The 23,287-nt window shown below is 38.0% G+C and overlaps 1 protein-coding gene across 1 annotated transcript in view; it reads left to right on the top strand.

The window, feature by feature from the left end:
• The first annotated feature begins 6,561 nt into the window (after positions 1–6,561).
• The window catches only part of SYT10 (synaptotagmin 10), a 69,444-nt gene continuing 52,718 nt past the window's right edge, over positions 6,562–23,287 (top strand). Inside the window, exon 1 of the mRNA XM_070619369.1 lies at positions 6,562–7,437. Coding sequence (XP_070475470.1) covers positions 7,287–7,437 — 151 coding nt within the window. The 5' untranslated portion in view covers positions 6,562–7,286. The remainder of the gene's footprint in view (positions 7,438–23,287) is intronic.

The following is a 23,287-nucleotide window of genomic DNA, read 5'->3' as shown; positions in this document are numbered from 1 at the left end:
AGGTGGAAAAGTCGGTGAGATCCAGCTCTCACAGAGTTTGTCCTCTAGCATGGGGAAGATAGATTGTAAACCCATAAACAAGCAACACAATTTCAGAGAGAGGCTAGTCCTATAAAGATAATAGAATATTCTAATATAACTTAGAACAACTGGAACCTCCTCAACTAGTGGAAATTAGAGTACACTGTCTAAAGAGGAATTTTAGGGAGGTTAATGATATGCTGGGAGAGGTAATTCATCATTTGTCTCTTGAGAAAGGTACATTGTTACTTTTTAAGGTTTTTGTGAGTTTCAGTTGCTTTACTTATGAATGAGACGTCAATTTGAGAAAAGTCTTGACAGGAGGAGTAATAAGGCTGAGTTATGACTGGTTTACATAGCGAATAATCCTAATCCAAAGAATGCTGATGATCATTCGTATTTGCATAGTGTTTGATAGGTTTTTCAGCTCTTTCATATTCATTGCCTCTTTTGAGCCTCAGGACAATCTTTTGATGAAAGTGAAAAAACAATATTATTCTAATACTAAAAAAGGAAAACTAAGTTCAAAGAGTTTGAGGAAGTCATATATCACACAGCTGGAAAATGATGGAACTTAGACCAGAACTAAAGTTTTCTAGCTAATTTAACTAATGCCCTCAATCTTTCATCATTTTAGATTGGTTACTTGAAGTGACCAGGTATGAATGTTGGGGAACTTACTTCTGGTATAAATTCTTAGGAATACTCCTTGGTTTTAAAGAGGTGACATAGAACAGTGGCCCTCAAACGATGGTCCCTGTACCAGCAGCATTGTCACCTGGGAACTTGTTGGAAAGGCAAATTCTCAGACCTCACCTCAGACCTACTGAATCAGAACCTTTGGGAGTGGGGCCCCAGAGTTCGTGTTTTAACAAGCCCTCCAGCTGATCCTGACACCTGCTAAAGTTTGAGATCACTAATTTAAAAGATAAGTAATGACTGCCCCATATTCCTTGTTTTTTTATTAAAAATAAATATGATTAAACTTTAATTTTAACTTAATTTATACTCATACACATTATGTAGGTAAACATTTACAAAAATGTATAAATGTGATGATATTATTCATGGTTTTTTATTGTAATCTTTGAAAAAATGCACTCAAAATAGTGGTAAGAATTTAAAAGTAGTAATATCTATTTTTGTAAGCAGGGGATGAAGAGAAAGTTACATTCTTATATATTTCTGGTAGATATGTGAATTTATATACGATTTCATATAGCAGAATTCTCTTCCTTGGGAATCTAGATCATATAAATAAAATTCTCAGTATGTAAGTAAATATTACAAGGAGGTTTACTATAACACGCACTATTCACTACTACAACATGTGCTACTGCACTACAGGGGGATCTGTAGTGGTAAATGACTAAAACAAAGTGAATTCCCATCAATAGCAAGATAGTTGAATAAATTATGGTATATCACCGCATCGAAAAATATATAGTCATTTAAAATGAGTAGTTAAAGTTATTCAGTTGAACTGGAAGGATTTTCATTAATTACACTTGGGTAGGAACTGTACCTTTTTGGAAAATAGACAGTGACAGAACAACACCTATTTATATACACGTTTATCCATATGCTTAATTACATGAGAGAAAAGAAGACTATGACAAGATGCCTGCTCAGTTCTTAAATGGCATGACTATTAGAGGCAGGGATTGGTTGCTAACATGAACAGAGAAACAGACAGAGGCCAAACTTTGATCATTATATGCTTTTATCAATTACAGCTGCCTGGCTGAACAGCCCTGCAATCTCGTTCTGCCTACCCTATAAGCATCTCAGAAGAACACATGGGAAGCAGCAGCATGCTGCAATAGTTAAAAACCCAAATTCTCCAACCTTAAAGCCTTACTCCAGATCCAGGTTCTACTACCAATGGCTAAGTATGGCCTAAGAAAGGCTACTTCACCGCTCTCTGGCTCCATTTTCTCACCAGTAACATGGGAAAATAATAGTACCTGTCTCACAAGTTTGTTGTGAGAATTAAGTGAGCTAACACATGTAAAAAGCTTCGACCTATGCCTATCAGTCTTCTAAATGACTTAATATATGCATTACTATAACAGTTAGCTTACAAAGTAGTTAGTTTTGTATAGCAAATACAAATTATCATTATTATTAAAACATATCTATAAAACGTAACAGACCTTACACAAAGCAGGTGCTCAAAAGTTAGTGTCTGTGCCTGAGATACAAATGACCATCTTCTTCCTTCTCAAAGGGCATACTCCATTACTATCACTTGCTCTTCTCCCAACTTCCCTGGAATAGAAGAGTTTATCATTTTCTACTATATCCTGGTGTTTCTAAAACAAGTAAAGTCTTTTATTGCTGATAACTAGAGGGGAAAAGATAGGGTTAACAAATGACATACCTTAAATTATTTATTCAGCAAATATTTATTGACTGACTGTTACCACTGGCACAGTGCCAGGCACCTGGAAAACAGCAGTGACAAAGAAAGAAAGCCTCTCTACCTACCAGAGTTTATATCAAATGAATTACTTGATTTAAATTATGGTATGTGCTATATGAAAGAGAAACAGTGATTGAAAAGAAAGCATAAAGTTGAAGAATTCAGAAAAGAACAAAGAAAATAAGCATAGGCCTGGTCAGGTAGAGTTTTACAGGCCACATTCACAGTATTCGATGTCTCTAAAGGGAGTGACACAATGAGACTGCCTTTTTAAACATTTAAACATGATGGATGGAAGACGTGCATGTGTTGCTGCCTCTCCTGAAATGACACCGAAATGACAACAGAGCAATAAAAAGCTATAAATCGAAGAGGACGAAAAGAACAGGAGAGGACACAGAAGATGTCAAAGGGACAAAAAATGTCAATAGGTTTACGAGATGGAAGCAGGTGATGCAGCGGTAACTGCCTTGCTGAGCAAAGGGAACTTAAACCTCCAGAGGCCGACAGCAATGAGAAGCCAGTGCTTCACCTCACAGAGCCTCACAAAACAAAACAGAAATGCAAGTACCTTGTACTGATTCTGCAGAAGATGGGGGTAGAGTGAAAGGCTAAAAACGGCAAATTTGGGAGTTAGTGTAATTCTTAAAGTATCTTGGGGCTCAAGTCTCCACCACAAACTCTTGTGGTTAGGTTATTACCCTTCCTCAAAGTTGCAAACCAAAGAGTTTTTCCCTGGAAATATTAAACTAGAAGGGCTCCAGACCGAAACACCAGAACTACAAGAAGTCAGAATGAGGCCCCAGATTGAAACAGGAGGGTTAAGTAAAAGCAGGCAGACTTTCATTATTTCTCCACATCCCTGATGAAAGATTAGATAGTCCCTTCTGATATTTGGAGGTGCTCCAATTCAAAATACTCAGAATCACCCTTCCCAGAAGCTGCTGGTTATACGCCTTACTAACTCAGTTGGGGCTTCAAGTCCATATTGAGTGCTCTTAAATATGAATGAAGAGCATTTCTGTTTAGTCATTTACGTCAGCAGACACCTGAGAAAATCCTACAACATGAGGAACAACAACTAAACAATAAAAATAGGACATAATTAATATGGTCAGAGAAATAAGCACCTTGTATCCATGAAATAAGAAACAAAAACAGTAAACAAAAAAGTATGCACATCTTAAAACTATAATAGCTAATACTGTAGTAATTTAACAGAAGGCTCAGAAGAGAAAGTCAAAGAAATCTCCAAAAAATTTGAGGACAAGGAGTTGGGAGTGGTAGAGACGGAAAACAGAAGAAAACCAAAAATTGGAGATTCAATCCTAGTGGTCAAAAATCCAACATAATGGAGTCCCAGAGAGGGACTACATGGAAAAATGGAAGGCAGAGAATTATTGAAGGAATAAATCAATAGAATCTCTCAAAATTGACGGACTCAAAACTGAGTCTCTGTTTGAAATGCTGAGTATCTGTCAGGATGAATGACCAAAGTAAACACAATGGAAAAAGAGAAGACACCAAACCTTCCAGAGTGATGAATCAAGTTGATTAAAAGGATCTGGAGTCAGAATAGAACTGGACTTCTCAATAGCAATACCCATCCTTCCGACCCAGAAGTCTGGTCATCATCATCCCCATTGGGAGTGAGTGGTGACGCCACTGTCTGAATGAAGGAACACAGGAGCAGGCCCAAGGCTGTACAAGAAGTTAGAATTGAGCTCTTAGGAATCTGAGCTACCTGTAGAACACAGAAAAGGAAGGTAGGAAAGCTTTAAGTAAGTTAAAATTTATTATTTGTCTCTGATCTTCATTCAGATTGACCTCAGCTGTTCTGAGATTTCCTCATTTACCCATCCTCTTAGCTCCTGTCTTGGGGGTCAAGTAATATTTGAAATTGTAGTCTCAGGAATTATTCCCAAATTCCACTTACCTTAGGGGGATCTCTGCCTAAAAAGATAACTCTCTCCCCTCCAGATTTTGAAAGAGGAATGGGAAAGGGAAAGGAAAGACGTGGAAGAGGGTTGAGCAAACAAGAAAAGCAGAGTGTAGAAGGTTCAAAACAATCCCTCAAGAGGCTGGCTTAGCTCACACGAGAACTGTCATGCTCTTCACCTCCAAACCAGTTCCTCCTCTACTCAATGCAGAGGTCATCAGAAGGAAGCTGTGACAGAGACCCTTACAGCCTGTATTTTTTGACTATCAATGCCTCGTATAGCACTTCACACAGCAAATGGTGCTCAGTAAATTTCAGTCTAACCTGCTCGCCCCTCCTTTAGGGTTTCAGCAACTCCTTCGGAGTGTGGGTGGGGGAGTATATGCAAATCTGTATTGTGTGGTTTACTTGCTATGCTCCTGTTAGTTGAAATAGTTGTAAAAAAAATTTTTAAACATTGTGAATTAAAATTCTTGTCATTTTATCCTTCAGCATTGAAAACAAAAGTGACCCTGAATGCAGTTTCTGCTTTCCCCAAGACTCTTACTGGAGCTGTTAATAAGTGACAAGAAAAACTGGTTTGATTCACCTGCTAATGAGCTGTGAGATGGTCTAAAGAACAAAGAAAAAAAAATCAAAACCTTATGGTATTAATTTTAGATGAAAGCAAAAATACTTCAGACAAATGAATTCAGAAAAATGAATATCCAAGTGAAATTAACTCTGCTTGTTGTGGAAACACAGCAGTAAGAGGGCCAGCAAGGAGCCAGGAACAGCGTAAACAAACACCAGGAAAGTTATTTTCAGAATTTGTTTACTTAATAATATTTAACACCGAAATCAAACCTAAGAGGGTCATTAGAGAGACGTTCTGCATTACTCCACTTAAGCAATTAGAGTCAGTAAGTAGCATAAAGATACATTACTCATTTGGTCCTCCCAAACAACAGTTTGTTCCTACAGCAAATATGAAAGCACAGCATTGCATTGCAGGTTGTTTGATATGGGTCTGTCTGTCTAGATGGTGGAGGACTCCAGGGCAAGGACAATTGAAAGGGCCTTATTAAAGTGTGTTACTTCACTTCAAACATACAGTATTCAGTATTTCTTAATTGATAGTGAAGTTATTTCTTTAGTCAATCTGATCTAAAAGCCACCCAAATCAATGCGCATAAAAACAAAAAGCAAATGAAGCCTGCAGATTTTAGTTTGTCTTAATTCATGATAAAAATAGTCCTAGTGATACCAATTGTCCGATGAATCAGGTCAAAATGATTCAACTAATGAATGCTTACCTACTGAGATGCTATGCCTAATATTTATAGCAAGCTTTACCATAGTGTCCTTACAGAGGAAGCAATTTATCATGAACTGTCTAGCAGTTTAAAATAAGACTACCTATTCTACTAGTTCAAATATGCTAACAAGTTCAGGATATTCCACTCCAAAAAATGACTCTCCACATAATAAAGGTTAAATCAATCCTCAGGTTATAATACGGGATCAAACTCTGCCTGAAAACAATTTTAAAACATTGTAAACCCATTTACTGTAACCTTGTGGCACCTGTTAATTAACATTATTTCGTAGCTTTAGCTCCATCAACGATTCGCACCCGGAGAATTATGAGAACAAGGGAGTCCACGTGCCTCATTTTACAGACTGAGATAAAGACCTGAAAGCAATTTCTTCAAGGTTAAGCAGAGGTGTGTGTGACAGATTTGAACTTAACCCTCCTCCTCTTTAATACCCATGCCTTCCTTGTCTTTTTCAGCATTTAAGTCACTTGCAAACGTGGTAGAGTCAAGTTGTGCATTCTCAATTGCCAATTACGGAATAATCGACAGAATACTAACCGAATATTAATACAAATAACATATTTCCTTTTGTGATCTCCTAAGACGGTTGAAAAAGAAAAAAAAAGGCAATAAACTTAAATTTGCCTATTCACAGTATTTATAAGTAAATATAGAAAGAAAGGAAAACTGCCTGGGGAAACAGTAAATGTACCTTATGGTGAATTTCACTAGTAGTAATAAAAAGACCTCTCGGGTTAAATATTCTCTCTCTAAATGATCATGGTTAGAAATTATTTTTAAAATGCTTTCTAGGGACGTCTTTCTTCTTTCTATACACGTCTGCTTTGATTATTCATCTACTCGTTTTTTTAAATTTAACTTTTCCAGTTTGCCTTCAGTTGGAGTGACTTTTCCGAAAAGTAGCACCGGATCTAGCACAGAGAGTAGCACACATCTGGAGTAAAGTTGGAGAGACAAGGGGATGGGGGCGGGGGTCTGAGGCTGGGAGAACTACAGAGAAAAAGGAGATTTCTCCGCCCCGCTGCGCGCCGAGATGAGCACCCCGGCCTCACCAGGGGGGCCAGCGCGGGTGCCAGGCCGCCCCTCCTGCGGTGCCAACCCCCTCCCCAGCCGCGTGGGGAGCGGGGCTGCGCGTTCCGCCGCGGGTCGTCCGGGGCCGCGCCGGGCTGCGATTGGACGCGCCGCCGCCAGGCACCCGCCAGAAGCGTGAACGCTCTGGGAAGGGGGGGGCGTTCCTGCGAGTCGAGGGCTTCGGCTTTTGTACGTCTCCCCCTCCCCGGCGCGCTCCATGCCGGCTCTGTCTCTCCAGCTCGCCTGGGCTCGCTCGCGCGCCCGGAGAGTTGGCGCAAACCTCGCCGCCGCCGCCTCGCGCGGGCTCCCGCCCCAGCCTCGCCACCTTTCCCTGCGCCCGCCGCTCCCGCCATGGGGCCAACTTGGGGCTCCTAGGAGTTGCCGCTTCTTAGCAACGCGCTCTCCGGCCAAAGTCCCCGCGGGCGGGCTATGGCTTAGGGCGCACAAGGGGCTAGCCTGGAGATAACGAGAAGGGGAAAGGACGGCTAACTGGGGAAAAAGAGACCAAACGATGAGTTTCCACAAGGAGGACGGAGTGAGCAGCCTGTGCCAGAAGGCGCTGCACATCGTCACCGAGCTGTGCTTCGCGGGCCAGGTGGAGTGGGAGAAGTGCTCGGGCATCTTCCCCGCGGACAGGGGCAGCCAGGGAGGAGGCAGCACAGGTAACCAGGGGAGGGCTCCGTTCGCGTCCTCGCGCTCAGCCGGGACCCCGCGCGCTCAGCTTCAAGCGCCCGGTTCTGCGCCTCCCGCGCGGCACCAGGGGCATCTTTGGGACGCCGCGCCTGCCTACCTCGCTCCCTCCTTCCGTTCGGCTGCAGGTGACTTCGAGCGCGGTCTGTTTGTTCGGGTTTGGTCTCCTCGTGTGCACCTGCCAGGTTTCTCCCACTTCTCTGGGCTGCTGCTCGCCCGCAGGCGCCGTGTCTCGCTCCCTGGCGCCCGCGCCCCCTCTCTCCGCGCTCTCCCACGCCTCCGGGCTCGCTCCCGGAGGGGAGAGGCTGCCCGCGAGACGCCCGCCTGCCCTCGCTCGTCCCGCGGGTGGCGAGTCGCGAGTTTGGGGAAGAGGCCGGTCTGGAGAATCTGTGCTTGAGCGCAAATGGGGCTGCCTTAGCCTCCGAGAGCAGAAAGGGTCCCGGTAGCGGTGACCCGCAGCCGCAACCTGTCGAGCACTTTAGTGTCCAAAGCCCTTCAATAGGTATGATTTTCCAGGGCTTCATGACAACGTTGGCAAAACAGCAAGGATTATAGATCCCAGTTTTTGGAGGCGACAGCGAAGGCTCAGGGCACGTACAGCATAAGTGGAAGAGATGAAAAAGGTCATAAATCCCTTCCACACACGCGTTCTCATACGCGCCCTAACACACAGGCATCCTCCCTACCCCTTCAGGAAATTTGGAAAGAAATGGAGGGTGGGGGATGGAGAAGGACATCCACCGCCAGAAATCTGGAGGTGGAAAGAAGTCTCAGGTGACAGATTTTTCTCGGGATGGGGGGGCGTATCAGAACCAGAACCACTGTTTTGCTCCCGCTTGGGGTAAAGGGTTTTAACCACCTGCGCAGTGGTTGGTTTGTGCAGCCTGTGGTGCTGTTCACGCGCACGAGATGGACTCCCGGAGTTGCAGCCGCCTGGTTTCCAGAGTCCCTTGTGAGGGTCACTTGTTGCTTTGGGAGACAAACACTGGTTTCGGGATTGGGGGCATCAGGCTGGAAGAAAGGTTGCCATTCCCTCTGTAGGGTCTTGTTTCTTTCCCTTTGCTTTCCCATCATTTGTGCCTCCTGGTGGGGCTTCCTGGGTTGAGGGTAGCCAGGGCAACAGGAGATGGACCGCTGTGCTCTGAGCGCAGCACGACGGTAGACAGCCCTGCGTGCTGGGGAGGAGGCAAGGAGGGCACACTTGGTGAATTCCCACCCCCTACCACCGAAGACAAAGGGAGAGGGGATGGAGGTGGGAATAGATGTGCTTTAGCTTTTACATGCCATTATGTAAATGGGATATCTGCAGGATTTTGGAATTCTCTGGTCATGGCAACAGGAACCAGAGAGGCTTGTGTCTGCACCTGCAGAACCTGAGGAGATGCTGCTACTTGGCCCAGGGAGCAGAGTGATGCATAATTGCTGCTGTCCACATGCTGGAAACTTAGAGATTCTGTGACTGTATAAACACAGCAGAGGCTTTTCCGTTTGTCCAGGAGATGTTAAACTCCAGGGAATGTAGGAAACTCAACTATTAGTGGATGGCACTGGGTGAACATCCGGTCCGTATGCCTGTCATGTGTATGGCTGCTAAGCAGGAGATAAACACTCAAAATAGTATGACCTTACAATCCTTTGTGTGATATTGGCTAAGCTCTTCTGAAATGTCTTTAATGAGACACATGCTAGAGAGAAGACTCAGAGAAGGGGGGACGGTGGAAGAAATGAAAGTATTTAAGTTTAAAGACCTATATTTTAGTCATTTAACAATTGATGCTGTGGATAAAACTACTAATTTCCCACCTTCCCTCCCCCACCTCGGTGATCATACACGAAGTAGTAGTTTCCTAGGTCACAGATTGGCTAGTAATGAGGAAAATTGCTTCTAAATCTTTCTAAATACACAACTACATGAGCTTAAGGTAAAACAGTATATGAATAAGGGCTCTGAGCTTGTTCTAAGCACTACAAGAAGTAGTGGTAATCCTAATTCCTTTTGCACTTTCCCTTGGGAACAAAAAGTGTGAGGGAAAGTAATCTAAAACGATTATATGGATATTTTTCTCCCCTTAAAGGAAAGCATATACTATTTCAAATAGGATATTTGGTTTAATATATGAATATATATTGAATGACTAACACGAGAGAAGACATTCTACTAGGTTGGTATGAGATACAAAGATGCACAAGATTTCTTTCCATTTCCCATTGCAGATCTATGTAACAATTAGTAGTAAAATACTTTAATTCTCAAACTCCCAAATATGATAGATATCTATGAAGTGGATTCAAAGATTATTTAACCAATCTTTATATTAATGAGCCACTCAGCTTCACATTGTTCTTTAAAGTAGATTTTCTAATGAGTTATGCACTTGTACCTTTTATTATAGATCCCTTAATAAAAATACTTCCAGCAGACAATCTTTCTACTCACTGTTTGTTTAGGGAGAAGCACATTATTGGCAGAAGGACATCGATGTTGAATGGTATGGTGGTGATTTACTTTGAATGTTAATGAGCACTGCCCAGATGGTGTTAGTTGTTCTCAGGTTGCAGTGACAGTTGCAAGCTTCCAGATTATGTATATTTTTAGATTCCTTCACATAGGGGTAGAGGGAGAGAAATTCAGGTAATCCCAATTAAAGTGATTCTGCATTAAAGTTATGAATCACATAAGTAAATAAGATATTACCCTACTGATTTTTTAAATGCCCATAAAGAGCAACCTTCACCATCCTTTTTACCATAACAGCAGGAGCAGTGTGATTGACATTCAGGATCTGCTGATCAAGTGGACCAATACGCTATTTTCGTAAAATTTGTGGAGACTTAGACTGCAGTGGCCAGCACTAGTTAACTTACTCTTTTGAAATAGTTTCTTAGAGATGTTATTGATGTCAACAATACTAGCCCATTAGAAAGTTCATCATGTGCAATTTTTAGAAAATCAGATTTCTTCAGTCTTTTTACCACTTATTCTTCCCCTCCCCCGAATAGATGTCACCCACTAAATTCATTTTAATGCACAATATGATTTAATACTAGAATTCTTAGGGAAAGTACAAAACAATACATTGGCCTTAAGTGTTGTTTTCAGTTATACTGTGACTGACTATACATAATGGTTTTTAAACTGGATTTAGGTTCATCTCTGGTCAGTCTTTAATTGCTGCTCTATAGCCAAAGGCTTATGAGGTTTTAGGAAACTATGTTGCTTGAAAGGTAGACTTCATAAATCATAACTGATAAAACCCACTTAAGCTCACAGTCACATCACAATTGTATAGACCTAACTTCAATTTAAGTACTTTAAATAAACATTTAATTCATCAATGTTTTCATTTTGAGCTTTTTACACTTTTATTTTTGTTCTGAAAATTCTAAAATCAATTTTAAACAAATTCTTCTAAATTCATGCATGTGTTCTTGACTTTCTTAGATGTGGGGACAAGTAGGTATATGGCAAAGAAGTCACTTGACAAATAAGAAAAGAGATGGCTAAGTAAAATTTTAAAAGTTGCATCATGATTTTCTTCTGATATTAGGGCATTGTAAGTCTATCCTTAGGGCTTAAAATGAGTAAGAGGACTTCATAGGTTTTCCCTACAGACACAAAGCAAATGATTACTCAATTAATTTAGGTATAATTTTTATATCACTATACTGCTGAGTTTTACACATTCTAATGATTGTGTAAAGAATTAACAATTTAGAAACATAGTGGTAATTTTTCCTTGAGACTTGTACGTCTGAAAAAGAATTATTGACACAATGAATTCAGAGCTATAAGCCTGCTTAAAGAAGAATATAAGAAAGGATTTTTCTCCTTCCTCCGTATTGTTACTCCACTTAAAAATGGCCAGGTTCTACTATTTCTAGTCGCATTTTTACATAATCATCAATACATATTGTGCTTGATCTCATTTGCTCCAAAGGGAAATGGATCTTCAAAGGCCAAGCAGACCTCAGCAAACATCTATTTTTCCTAATTCTGAGACATCGATATTTTGGCGGTATGGACAGGATTTTTTTCTTTTTACGTAACATTTGTTTTCTTCAGACGAATTAAGATCTGTATTTGCTCTTTATATGAGCTGTGAATCTCTGAAATCTGATTCTTACAAGAGTGATTTTATATACAAAGTATATAAAGCATAAACTTTATATACAAAGTACATAGGGATTTTCATTCAAATCCCATTTTCTTTAAAAGCTAATCATCATTGTAATTTTGTTTTGTGAAAAAAATTGGTCATTATTTTGGATGCATCTGCCTTCATTTACAAGCTTTTTTTGTACAAAATTCTGGCAAAAGATAAACATTATCATAAATGTTTGATGGGATCTCTAGTGCCAAGTCAAATGATCTACATTTTGGAAATGTAATTGTGTTCTTCCTGATCTACATTGTATTCTACTAATGGTGCACATGTTAAGTTAATAGAATGTAAGCTCTTTAAGGGCAGTGGTTTACTGTTTTATCATTAGTGCCTAGAAAAATCTGTGCCTCCTACTAGAGTCTCAATAAATAGTTGCTGAATGAACAAAAGAATGAATAATTGAATTAATGAATATATTCTCAAGAAGCCTCAATTTCCTTATTTGTAAAATGATGAGTGCTATTTAATAATCTCCAAATCCCTGCTGAAACTAAGTTGTATATATTTGTGTCTTTCTGCCTCCAGTGTCCAATACAGTATCTTATGTAGATAGGCATACAAAATATTTAGTTTATGGTAATGACAGAAATTAGAGCACTTGAAGCACTTAAAAGCTTGAATATAATGAGTCACATACTCATGAAAAAGCAATTGAACATCACATGGATGTCCATTGACTTTCCTCAGTGTGTTCAGGTAGAGCTATGATCCAATGGCTAAATTTGTAAGTGTTGCATAATAAATGTATTGAGTTTGTTGAAGTTCTAGAAAAGTGGGAATATCTGTTTAATATGTCCATTTACGATGGTAAAAGGAAAGCCTGTTAGTTTGCTTAAGTAGATAGTAACATGAGAAATAATCGTATCAGTATTAAAATTGCTGTTAATAATTTCGGTTAGAACTAGAAAGCATCATTTTGCAGTCGTGGAAGCTAAGGCAGGAAAAGTTAGCCGCTTCCTCTCAAATCACTAGTTAGTGATAGAGCTAGGATAAGAACCCAGGGCTCCTTAGAGCCTATCTTAGGTTCAAGAAACAGTAAGAATAAGAAGATCCTGGGGCATCCTTGGTGCTAAAGGGCTCTAAACCCGTGTTTGTAAAGATAGGCTCTTAACTATTATTATACTCTTGGCTATAATTAGTGACATATTGGAAGGTATCAGTAAGATTTCTCAGTGTGTGATTATGACCCAAATCCCAAACTTTCTTTTTATTAGATTTTCTGTCGTCCAAATATAAGACACGATGTTCATTTTTCTTACTTGAGTATATGCATGCATGTGCAATTAAGTGTGCACAAGTAACTGTTTACTCATACTTTTGGCCAAATATAATTGATTTGTTTCAACAGTACAATCATGTAAAAGATTTTAGTGTGCTAGAAATGCACAATCTTGCACTCATATAATTATAAATATAATTCCTTTTATATGTTCATAAATAAGTCTACAGTGAAACATATTAAATTACCACTTAAATTGGGAGGTTGTTTTGCAATTAGAAAAATTGCATACCATATTTTGGGTATCTAAGTAATGAACAGTTCATATTTTTATTAAAATTCAGTACTATGAGGCATTGGAGACAAAATATTACAGTGGAAAAAAGCTGAGAGTCATCTATTCAAAGACCCTAAAGTATAATTAGTATGAATGTGTTAAAACTAGACTTCCTAATAAGGAGTGTTATTATTAAAGGTCAATCAAGTATTTTTCTTGTTTCTAATTTGTACAATATCAATTTCTTCTGTTTGTGAAATATCCAATACTGGCCAAGTTTGGAAACAGAATCCATTGACTGAAGAGATGGCTTCTTGTTATTATATAATAAGGTAGTTTTCTTTTTCCTCATAATGTTAAATATCCTAAATGTCCACTGAAGCTGTAGGAGCTGATATTAGCATGGCTTAGGTAGAGTATCAGAAAACAAAACACTATATATATATAGACATATATATATATATATATATATATGTCTGTGTATATACTATGGGGCATGAAGGAAAAAGGAACTGATACTAACTTTTAAAAAAAAATTCAGGTGGATCCTGAAGTGTGTTATGATCTACTGTTTAATTTAACATTCTCTTATTGAATAGAGAACATTACAGTCAATTTAAAAAACCTTATAAATGTCAATTTGTTCATAATGCAGAATTATTTTAATCAAATTGTGAGGACTGTTGTTTTCCCTCCAGTCTTTATTATTCTTTTGGTTCTGTTTCAGTAGTCATAGATTTACAAGAATAATGGACAAAACAATATTGAGAAGCTTATTATCATTTCTAATATGGTACAGTGTGAGTTGTTATTATATCTGAGGTGTTTTTAGCATTATGCTTTTATTCAACAAATATTTATTGAGCACTATACTATGTGAGAGCCATTGTGCCTGACATTAAAATGTACTGGTACCATTAATTAAATGCTGTGCATAATTTAAGTTAATGTAAATGTAGAATTAGTATACAATCATGTTTGTAAATTATTTACTCAATTATGAACGCAGGTAAAGATTTTTTAAATAAATTTGTATATTTTAATAGATTATTTGGTACTATATTTCATTGACTCTAAGATGCTATGGATTATAAGATGCACAATTATTTTATATGGTACCAAAAAAGGAAAATGAATGTTGCTAATTAAATTATGATGATGCTTTCTTATCACATAGAATTTTTTTTTTTTTTTAAAGATTTTATTTTTTCCTTTTTCTTCCCAAAGCCCCCCGGTACATAGTTGTGTATTCTTCGTTGTGGGTTCTTCCAGTTGTGGCATGTGGGACGCTGCCTCAGCGTGGTCCGATGAGCAGTGCCATGTCCGCGCCCAGGATTCGAACCAACGAAACACTGGGCCGCCTGCAGCAGAGCGCGCGAACCTAACCACTCGGCCACGGGGCCAGCCCCATCACATAGAATTTTTATTTCATATTTACGGAAAGACTTCTTTTAAAACTTAGGCATAGATTTTTTGAGTCATATGTCACTCTTGTACAGACATAAAAAGGAAAATATAAAAGACATAAAAGGGTTGAAATAATTTTAAAATTAAAGTTCTGAGTCTGGTTCTTCTGAATGGCTTTAATTAAGAATTGGTGGTGCCTTTGTTTTTCCACTTATTATTGGACTTTATGCCATCAAGATTGCTGTCAAGAGTGTGAATGATGCATTCTTTTTCCTTAGAAGAATTCATAAAAGATATAAAGGGCATTAGTGTTGTGCTCTAAAGCTAGCTGTTCAGTGTGGAATGTTGGCAATTTTGCCAAACTCTTCTGACTCATTACCTTCCCCCACCTACTTCCAACAAAAGTTTGGGCTTTAAGGGTTAAGGGTGAGCTTCGCTATTTTCTTCCAAGCCACTTCGACTCATTCTAGGACTTTCAGTGCTGATGCTTTTGCTTTAGAGCATTCACAGACAGAGAAAACTATAACACAGTTATTTCCTGCCTGTCAGTGACGGTAACCAGCCATCAACACAAAGCTACATTCTGATTTCAGAAAATGAAAATACTTAAAAATATGTATTTTATAATTGATTAAATATGGTATTAATATAAATTTTTTTATCGATTACTGAAATTCAAGAGATAGGCAAAAGTTAGTACAATTAAAATGGAAATTATAACAGGCATTGTTACAAGGATAAGTAGGTTGAACCATTATATATTGGATTTATAGATGAGGGAGAGACTGCTAGTTGTTGCCCAGTATTCCTTTCCCCCTGCTTTTCTCTATTTTTAGCTGGGTATGTGGCAGCATTACAATTTATTAAAAGGACAACCTTTCTCAGCCTCCCTTGCCGACTGGTGCAGCCACATGACTAGGTTCTGAGCCCTGGAGTGTTGGCAGCAGTGATGTGCGCTATTTCCAGGTTGTGCCCTTAAATGAAAGGACATACCCTCACCTTCCCTTTTCCCTCGGTATTCTTCCTCCATCCAGCTGCCTGGAATGTGGACATGGTAGCTTGCCGTCTTGGACTTTATAAGGAGAAGACAAAAACTTTTGAATAGCAAAGCAAAAATATAGAAGAAACCAGGATTCTAGACACCTTGAAGTTGATGTATCTGTCCTGACCTGCTTATGCTGAGACAGTTGTGTACATGAGACAGAAATAAACTTCTGTCTTATTTAAGTCACTAATAATTTGGTTTCTTCTTAGGGAGATCAGAATTATGCCCTATTAGAATAGTTATACCATGTGAATAGTATAAATAGGTTAACTTCAAAGATAATTCCAAACGTTCGTCTCAGAGGTAGCTTTCCTCAACTTTCCTGAGGAAGTGGCCACAACTTTCTGTGAATAAGAGTTGCTGATCTCAGTGTTATTCCTCTTCTTTCTCTACAGAATGATGCCATAAACAGTCTGTGGTCAGACAACAATGACGAGCAACCAAAGAAACAAAAGACTTATATCTATGAAGTAAATTGTAATTTCTGATTAATTATAAGAAATCACATTTTTGTACATTTTGAAAATTAACTAGAATCTTTAAATTTAAAATAATGATACAGAAAGACAGATAAATCAACTAAGACACTGGTAATTGGCATTGAGAACATGCCAGTCGGTCTATGCTTTTCTCTAATCATAGCCATCTGCATGGGTAGGAGGTAATTAGACCTAACAGTATTCACAACCCTTAGTGAAGAGGACTGTGCAAATGTTATGGTCTGGTTACATAGACTTTAGCAAAGTTCTGCTTTACTAAAAGTTTCTGAAGAGCTAGCATTTTTTGGCTTACTCTGTTTTCTAATGAGAGTTGTCTTTTCTCGGTTTTTCAGAACTGTGGCACTTTATTTTGAGATATTAAGACATGATAAAATAGTAAAATCTTTATAGCAAAAATGAGTCAGAAATATACAGTCAGACATACAGATAGTAGATAGAGTAGAGCAATGGTTATGGATACGTATGTAATCAAACTGGAGTTTGAGCAATGTTAAACCTGATTATCTCAGAGCCTAATCTAATTTCTGTAAGTTTCATTAACTCCTGGTCTTACCAAGACGTAATGCCATATAATGGATTCTTTTCAGTTATCCAGAGACATTGAAAGTTTGAGCTAGAGAGATCCTATCCTACTCATCAAGTTGGCCCACTGCAATGGGTTACTTCAGAGTCTGTGTGGAGAAGGCAAGTCATTCGTATTCGCCACCCTGGTCTCCTATGGTTGGCTCCTTTCCCTCAGTGATCGTCTCCTCTTCCCCACCCTACCTTCCTAATCCCCAACCAAAAGCTCCTATGCTTTCATCTTTCTCCTTTGGAAACTCCAATCCATTCACATTTCCACTTCTCTGTGAATTTTCTTGTCAAAAAAATATGGTGTCACCTTTATGATGCATCATTTCATCATTGCAATCACTTTTTCCTTTGAGGTTTATTACATCCTCCTGCGTGGCAAGGGGCACATTGTGGAGGAGACCTCATTCATGGATAAATTCAACTGTTTGTCTGTCCCCACACCAAAGCAACAGAATATTTAGGAGATTTTAAAACCAGGCAGACTAGTATTACTCTATTAGTATTTTCAAAAGAACCCTCAATTCTGACCAGACATCTGATGTTTTCCTATTCAATTTTCTGCTGTTCTCTACAGTTCCTATGTCAAATGTTTCCCACTCTACTTAAATATTCCAAACTATTCACAAATATCCAAAAGCAACTGACAGTTGACCCTAACTTCCACTTTGGAGAGAAAAGTAGTATTTATAAACAAGAATTCACTTGACTTCCTGTGCAAAGACCTATAAACTTACGTGATTCCAGAATCATCCTCTTTTTTTTTTTCACAAAGGAAGATGTAATCCAGTCCTCTTACCTTTGCTTCAGACCCCATCCATCGTCATGTTTTATGGGACTTCACTATTAGTTTTTTACTCTGTTTAATTTTCTATCTCTTCTATCTGCTGATTGCTTCCTGTAAGTTTTAAGACTTACTTGTGTATTGCACATCCTAGTAAAATAAAATTAATATTAATTATAATGTAATTAATAAATAATATTAATACAATAAAAACACCTTTATAAACTCCATGTGCTGCTCTAGTTATTGCTGTCTCTCTCCTCCTTTCCTAAATCCAGTTTTCTGAAGGAATTATCTACTCATAGAATCCACTCCCTCACTTCCATTAATTTATTAAACCATATTAATCTAGTTAATATAGCTGCTTCTTCAGTAGTTGAAGTGAAGAATTCGCTCACTGAATTCACTAAAGACCTGCTTGTTAAAGTTAATAGTTACTTGTCAACCCTTGTATTAACTGAGCTTATTGTGTTTTGATTTTTTACAGTATTGACCACTTCCTGAAATGTTCTTCTCCAAACTTGTATGAAAACACATTGACTTAATTTTTCTTCATACTTCTCCTTCTACTCTTTCTTAGTCTTCTATGCATGCAGGCTGTTTGTTCTTTAAAGTTCCCTTTCTTTCAATATTGGTGTACTCAGGATTCTGTTAAGGAGCTTTTATCTTCTCTTTCGTGGATTCAAATTCCACAATTTAAGGAAGTCCTTCAGTTTACTCTTAAGTTGCAGTCATGCATGACCAATAGCTTACTCAAAATTTCTACTTGCATGACCACAAGTACTTCAAACTCAGTGTGACCAAGGCTGAAGTCATGGTTTCCTTACTTCGTCACCCTGTTGGTCTCCCAATGTGTCACATTTTTTTAAATTAATTTTTTGTTGAGGTAATGTTGGTTTATAACATTATATAAATTTCTGGTATGCATCATTATATTTCAGCTTCTTCATAGACTGCATTGTGCTCACCATCAAAAGTCTAGTTGGCATTCTTGTCCTTCAGTCTGGAGACTTCTTCATTAGAGCGTTAACTTCCCAATTATCTCCTCAATCTACTCTTTTTCCCATTTCAGCACCTGTCATTCAGAACCACTAGAATCTCTCATGTGGATGACTATTGTAATCTGTTAACTAGTTTTTCCTCTTCTCATCTAGCCTCCTCTCTTACCTTCTCCCTAGCCAGAGTGTTATTTCTGAAATGCATATCCAACCATTTCAAAACCTTGACTTAAAAATGTTTCTGGGGCTACTTATTTTTGTTTGAAGTAAGTTCAAACTCTTAATATCCATCATGTCATGGTTAAATATTGAATCACAATCATAAAGAATCACTTAAAACACTTAAATGACTTTATAAATTCTTCCAGATCCTCCCTTAATCTTTTGATAGATTCTTTTTTATTTTGTAAATTTTGTTGAAAAAAAGTCGTAGAGACCTAAGTATTAAGCACTTGATTTTGTTTTTTGATACTTTTAATAATTAGTCATAATTATAATAGTCAACAATGTAAAAATATATAAAATACAATAAACTTGTCTCGTAACTTTTCAGGATAAAATTCTAATTAATCCAACTTCTTTCACTTTTTGCCATTAGGGGACTATCCCCTTCCCCCTTGCTTTATGTCTCTTAATGGAAGGAGATACAAGATAGGAATAATCACGAAATCATAGCCTGTCCGCATCCCTGAGAAATGACTCACGTGTTTCCCCCTTCTTTGTGGGGTAGCCTCATATCCTCAGAAAACAAATATTCTCTACTCTCCCATGTGGTAAAGTTCACAGGGTCAGGTCCCCATGAGGAATACCTGTGGTTGTCCAGCCAGGCTTGTGACTAGGTGGGCAGGTCTGATTAATTCAAGGTGATATATTGGCACCTCCACTCTCTGATAGACCTGAGCTGATATTCCCTAGTATTTTAATTGCCACCTGCTTGAACACTGTGTCTGCCTCTCAGTTGTTCTAAGCACAAATGAGTAGGAAAAGGTAATGTTTTTTATTAGCTTCCTGAAGCATTAATATTTACTTAGAAATTTTTGTCTCTATTATAAACAAATTCACTCCTTTCAGTGCCAAATATCATCAGAAGATGAGTTTCTCCTCTCCTTACTAATCTGTGAACTACCATTCAATTCACACCCAATTCATACCTTTTCCTTTCCCCCTATGTACTCTTGTTTAAAGAAAAATAAATAGTTGATAATGATAGAAACCCATTCTTGCACTTATTATGCAAGTTACAATGCTAAATACTTTACATAAGTTTTCTTATTTAAACCTCACAGCATTCCTATGAAATAAATATAAATACCTCTGTTTTACAGAGGTTCTTAAAGCCTAAACAACTTGCCTGGTCACATAGTGGTGCAGTTGACATTTCAACCCAGATCTAAATGGTTCCACAGTAAAACTATATTATACTTTCTTCCTAGTAGAAGGTTTTCTGTATATTCTCTCCAAATCACTCAACTTTTAGTCACTCAGCCACCTGGAAATTCACAGACATTTGAGTACCTTTTCAGATAACTCTCAAAGTATGTATTTATTAGCTCCATAAACATTTTTTGACCATTTGATATATCCTAGATGCTAAAAATAAAAACGTGAATAAATTTGGTTTCTGCTTTGAAGGATCAGGGAGTGAGTGTATTGATTGGGTGGGAACATTTGGAGAAGCAAAATAAGTACAGATCCACAATCCCTTACCCACCATTAAACCTCAGAACCTCTGAAAACTGAAAATTATTTTAAAATTGTGGCAATTTGGTGCCAACACCTTACCTGAATTGGCATTAAGTTACTTATGGCCTTCAATAATCCCACCTGATGTGACTAATTCATACATTTCATTACAGATATATTAATGTGTTTGGTTGCTGAATGTTATCCTAGGTAATGTGTACCATATTACTTTTGTAATATCCAAAAGAAAATAATAAAAAATTTTGAAACACATCATGTCCTGAGAGTTTGGGGTAAAGGATTATAGACCAATTATTACAGTAGCCGTGTTACAGTGGTGGGTGTGCATTAAAAGCCCTTAAGAATAGAAGAGGCAGAGAGAGCTTCAGGGAAGAGCTACTATTGCGTCTGATTACTGAAGGATGAGTACAAATTTGCCAGAGAGCCAAATGGGAGGAGAAAATGCATTAAAGCTACATGAGACAGCCTGAACAAAATCATGAGAGAATAATGTGTGGTCAGGGGATGGAGTAATAGGTAGGAGAGTGGCTGGAGAATGAAGTTGGATCAATAGCTAGAGGTCAAATCACAGAGATGCTGTGGAATGCCTTGCAAATTTTGGGTTTGCCCCAGATGGCTAAGGGGTGGCCTGGAGGGATGTTAGGCTAAGAGAGGGACAGTGAGCATACATCTCAGTTGCCAGGACATGATTTGGTTTCTTCCTGCTACCCTGGCATTATTGATAACGCAACCTTTTGCTTTCAAAAGTGACTTGGTTTGGATGGAATATTTTATGGTCCACTAAATGATACAACCAGATGTTGATTTTAAAAAGAAATTGTCGGCAGTGGGAAAATGGAACTAGGGTCAAAGATTTCCACAGGGCTTTTTCCTAAGATCAGAACAACCTTATGCATGCAAAAGCTCATCACTTAGAAGCAGTGGCATAAAAGAATTTCAGAAAATCTTTGTGGATAGAGTATAAAAAGTTCTCTAATGCCTGACCCGCATTGTTACAAAGGGAGGTGTTTTCAGTTATGAACTGAAAATTACTCCCATCCTTTCCTCACCTCACTTTGTCCTGCAGTTTCCTTGTATCTTGGTTTTAGGGCCCAGCTGGGTAGAAGTCAGCCTGTTGAAGAAGTTAATTGAGTTAAAATATCCAGAAGAATATAGTGTAAATGGAGCTGAAAATGCATGAAGATTATGAAGCCATAATTGTAGTATTTATTTCTCCATTTTAAAACCATAGTTACTAATCAGGACACACATTAATTTTATCCTTTTTTCTTTTCCTCAAGTTATGGTGCTTATGAACAATAAAAAAAGTAAAGCACAAACTATAAAATATGGTCACAATTCCTCACCAATGGAATATTAATGAGAAATATATTCGATGGTTGCTTTAGTAAGCAACTGGAATAAGAAGGAAAATATTAATGTCTATGTATCAAAGCATGTCAAAATTAATTTTTATTCTTATAATTAATTAGCAATAAATACTTGGAATTATTTCAGTTTATGAATGAATTTCCATTAGCTACAAATTTGGAGTTTAAACACAATCATTTTAGCTTACTAATCAGGGAAATGTAAATTAAAACAAGGTATCATTTCCCCAAGAAACCAGTGAAAATTAAAGTACAACAATATTTCTCTGAGATTGCAGGAACTGGTAAACTCATATGATGTTATTGTTACAGCCACTCTGGGATTCATTTTGAAAATATCTAGTAAAACTAAATATGTGCATAACCTATGACTCTGCAATTCTATTTCTAGATATTTACCTTAGAGAAGCATTCACAAATATGCACAAGGAGAAGGGTGCAAGGATGCCCATTGTAGCTATGTTGTAATAGCAGAACATTGGGGATAATCTAAATATCCATCATGATGAAGTATTGTGGAATTCTACATGACATGAAGTGTTGTTGAATACAAAAATAAGGCAAATTGAAGAAAGAAATATACTGTAAGCCATTTATATAAAAAAGTACATTATTTTGTATTATTTATTGTATTATAAACAATTCTACATTTTTATGATATTTTAAGAGATATTTTTGTTTATTAGTGCTTGACCTGGACAGATACATACCAACCTGGGATTACTGGTTGCTTCTGGGGAGGGATGGGACCACCTACAGTGGGGGTTAAAGGAAATTAGATTTATTCTGTATGAGTTTGCTAGGTCTGCCCTAACAAAGCAACTGGGGGGCTCAAACCACAGAAACTTATTTCCTCACAGTTGTGGAAGCTAGAAGACTGAGATCAGGGTGTCATGAAGGTTGGTTTCTTCTGAGACCACCCCCCTTTGGCTTATAGATGGCCGCCTTCTCCCTGTGTCTTTACATGGTTTTCCCTCTGTGAGTGTCCTTGCCTAATCTCTTCTTATAAGGACGCCAGTCATACTGGACTAGGGCCCATCCCTGTGCCTCACTTGCCTTAATTACTAATTTAAAGGCCCTGTCTCCAAATACAGTCACATTCTGAGGCATGAAATTGGAAGTTAGGACTTCAAAATATGAATTTGGAAGGACAGACATAAATCAGCCTATAACGTGTTCCTAACATTTTTATTTAAAACAAACAAAAGACATTGGATGACATATTTGACATTGACAAACAAAATATTAAAAGAAAATTACAAGGTTATTTAAATCTAGAAAAATTTCCCTTCACAGGAAATCTATTTGCTTTTCAAAACTTAAAGAGTGCTATAACACCAGATTGCTAGCATTGGTTATCCTAGGAAGGTGAAAATGGAAGTGCATAAGGCATATTATTAGCTTTTTTTATAGACTTTCCTATTTAGAACAGTTTTAGATATACATAAAAATTGGGAAGATAGTACAGAGTTGTCATATACTCCACACCCAATTTCTTCTATTAGTAATGTTTTACATTAATATGGGACATTTGTTATAATTAATGAACCAGTATTGTTACATTGTTAACTAAAATCCATACTTCATTCAGATTTCCTTAGTTTTTACCTAATATCCTTTTTCTATTCTAGGATTCCATCTTGGGTACCACATTACATTTAGTTGTCATGTCTCCTTAGTCTCCTTTTGGCTGTGACAGTGTCTCAGACTTTCTTTTTTTTGATGACCTTGACAGTTTTGAAGAGTACTGGTCAGGTATTTTGTAGAATGCCCTTCTACTGGAAT

The sequence above is a fragment of the Equus przewalskii genome, chromosome 5 (assembly GCF_037783145.1).
Source record: "Equus przewalskii isolate Varuska chromosome 5, EquPr2, whole genome shotgun sequence".
In the NCBI taxonomy this organism is placed as follows: domain Eukaryota; kingdom Metazoa; phylum Chordata; class Mammalia; order Perissodactyla; family Equidae; genus Equus; species Equus przewalskii.
This window is presented reverse-complemented; position numbering and strand designations above follow the sequence as displayed.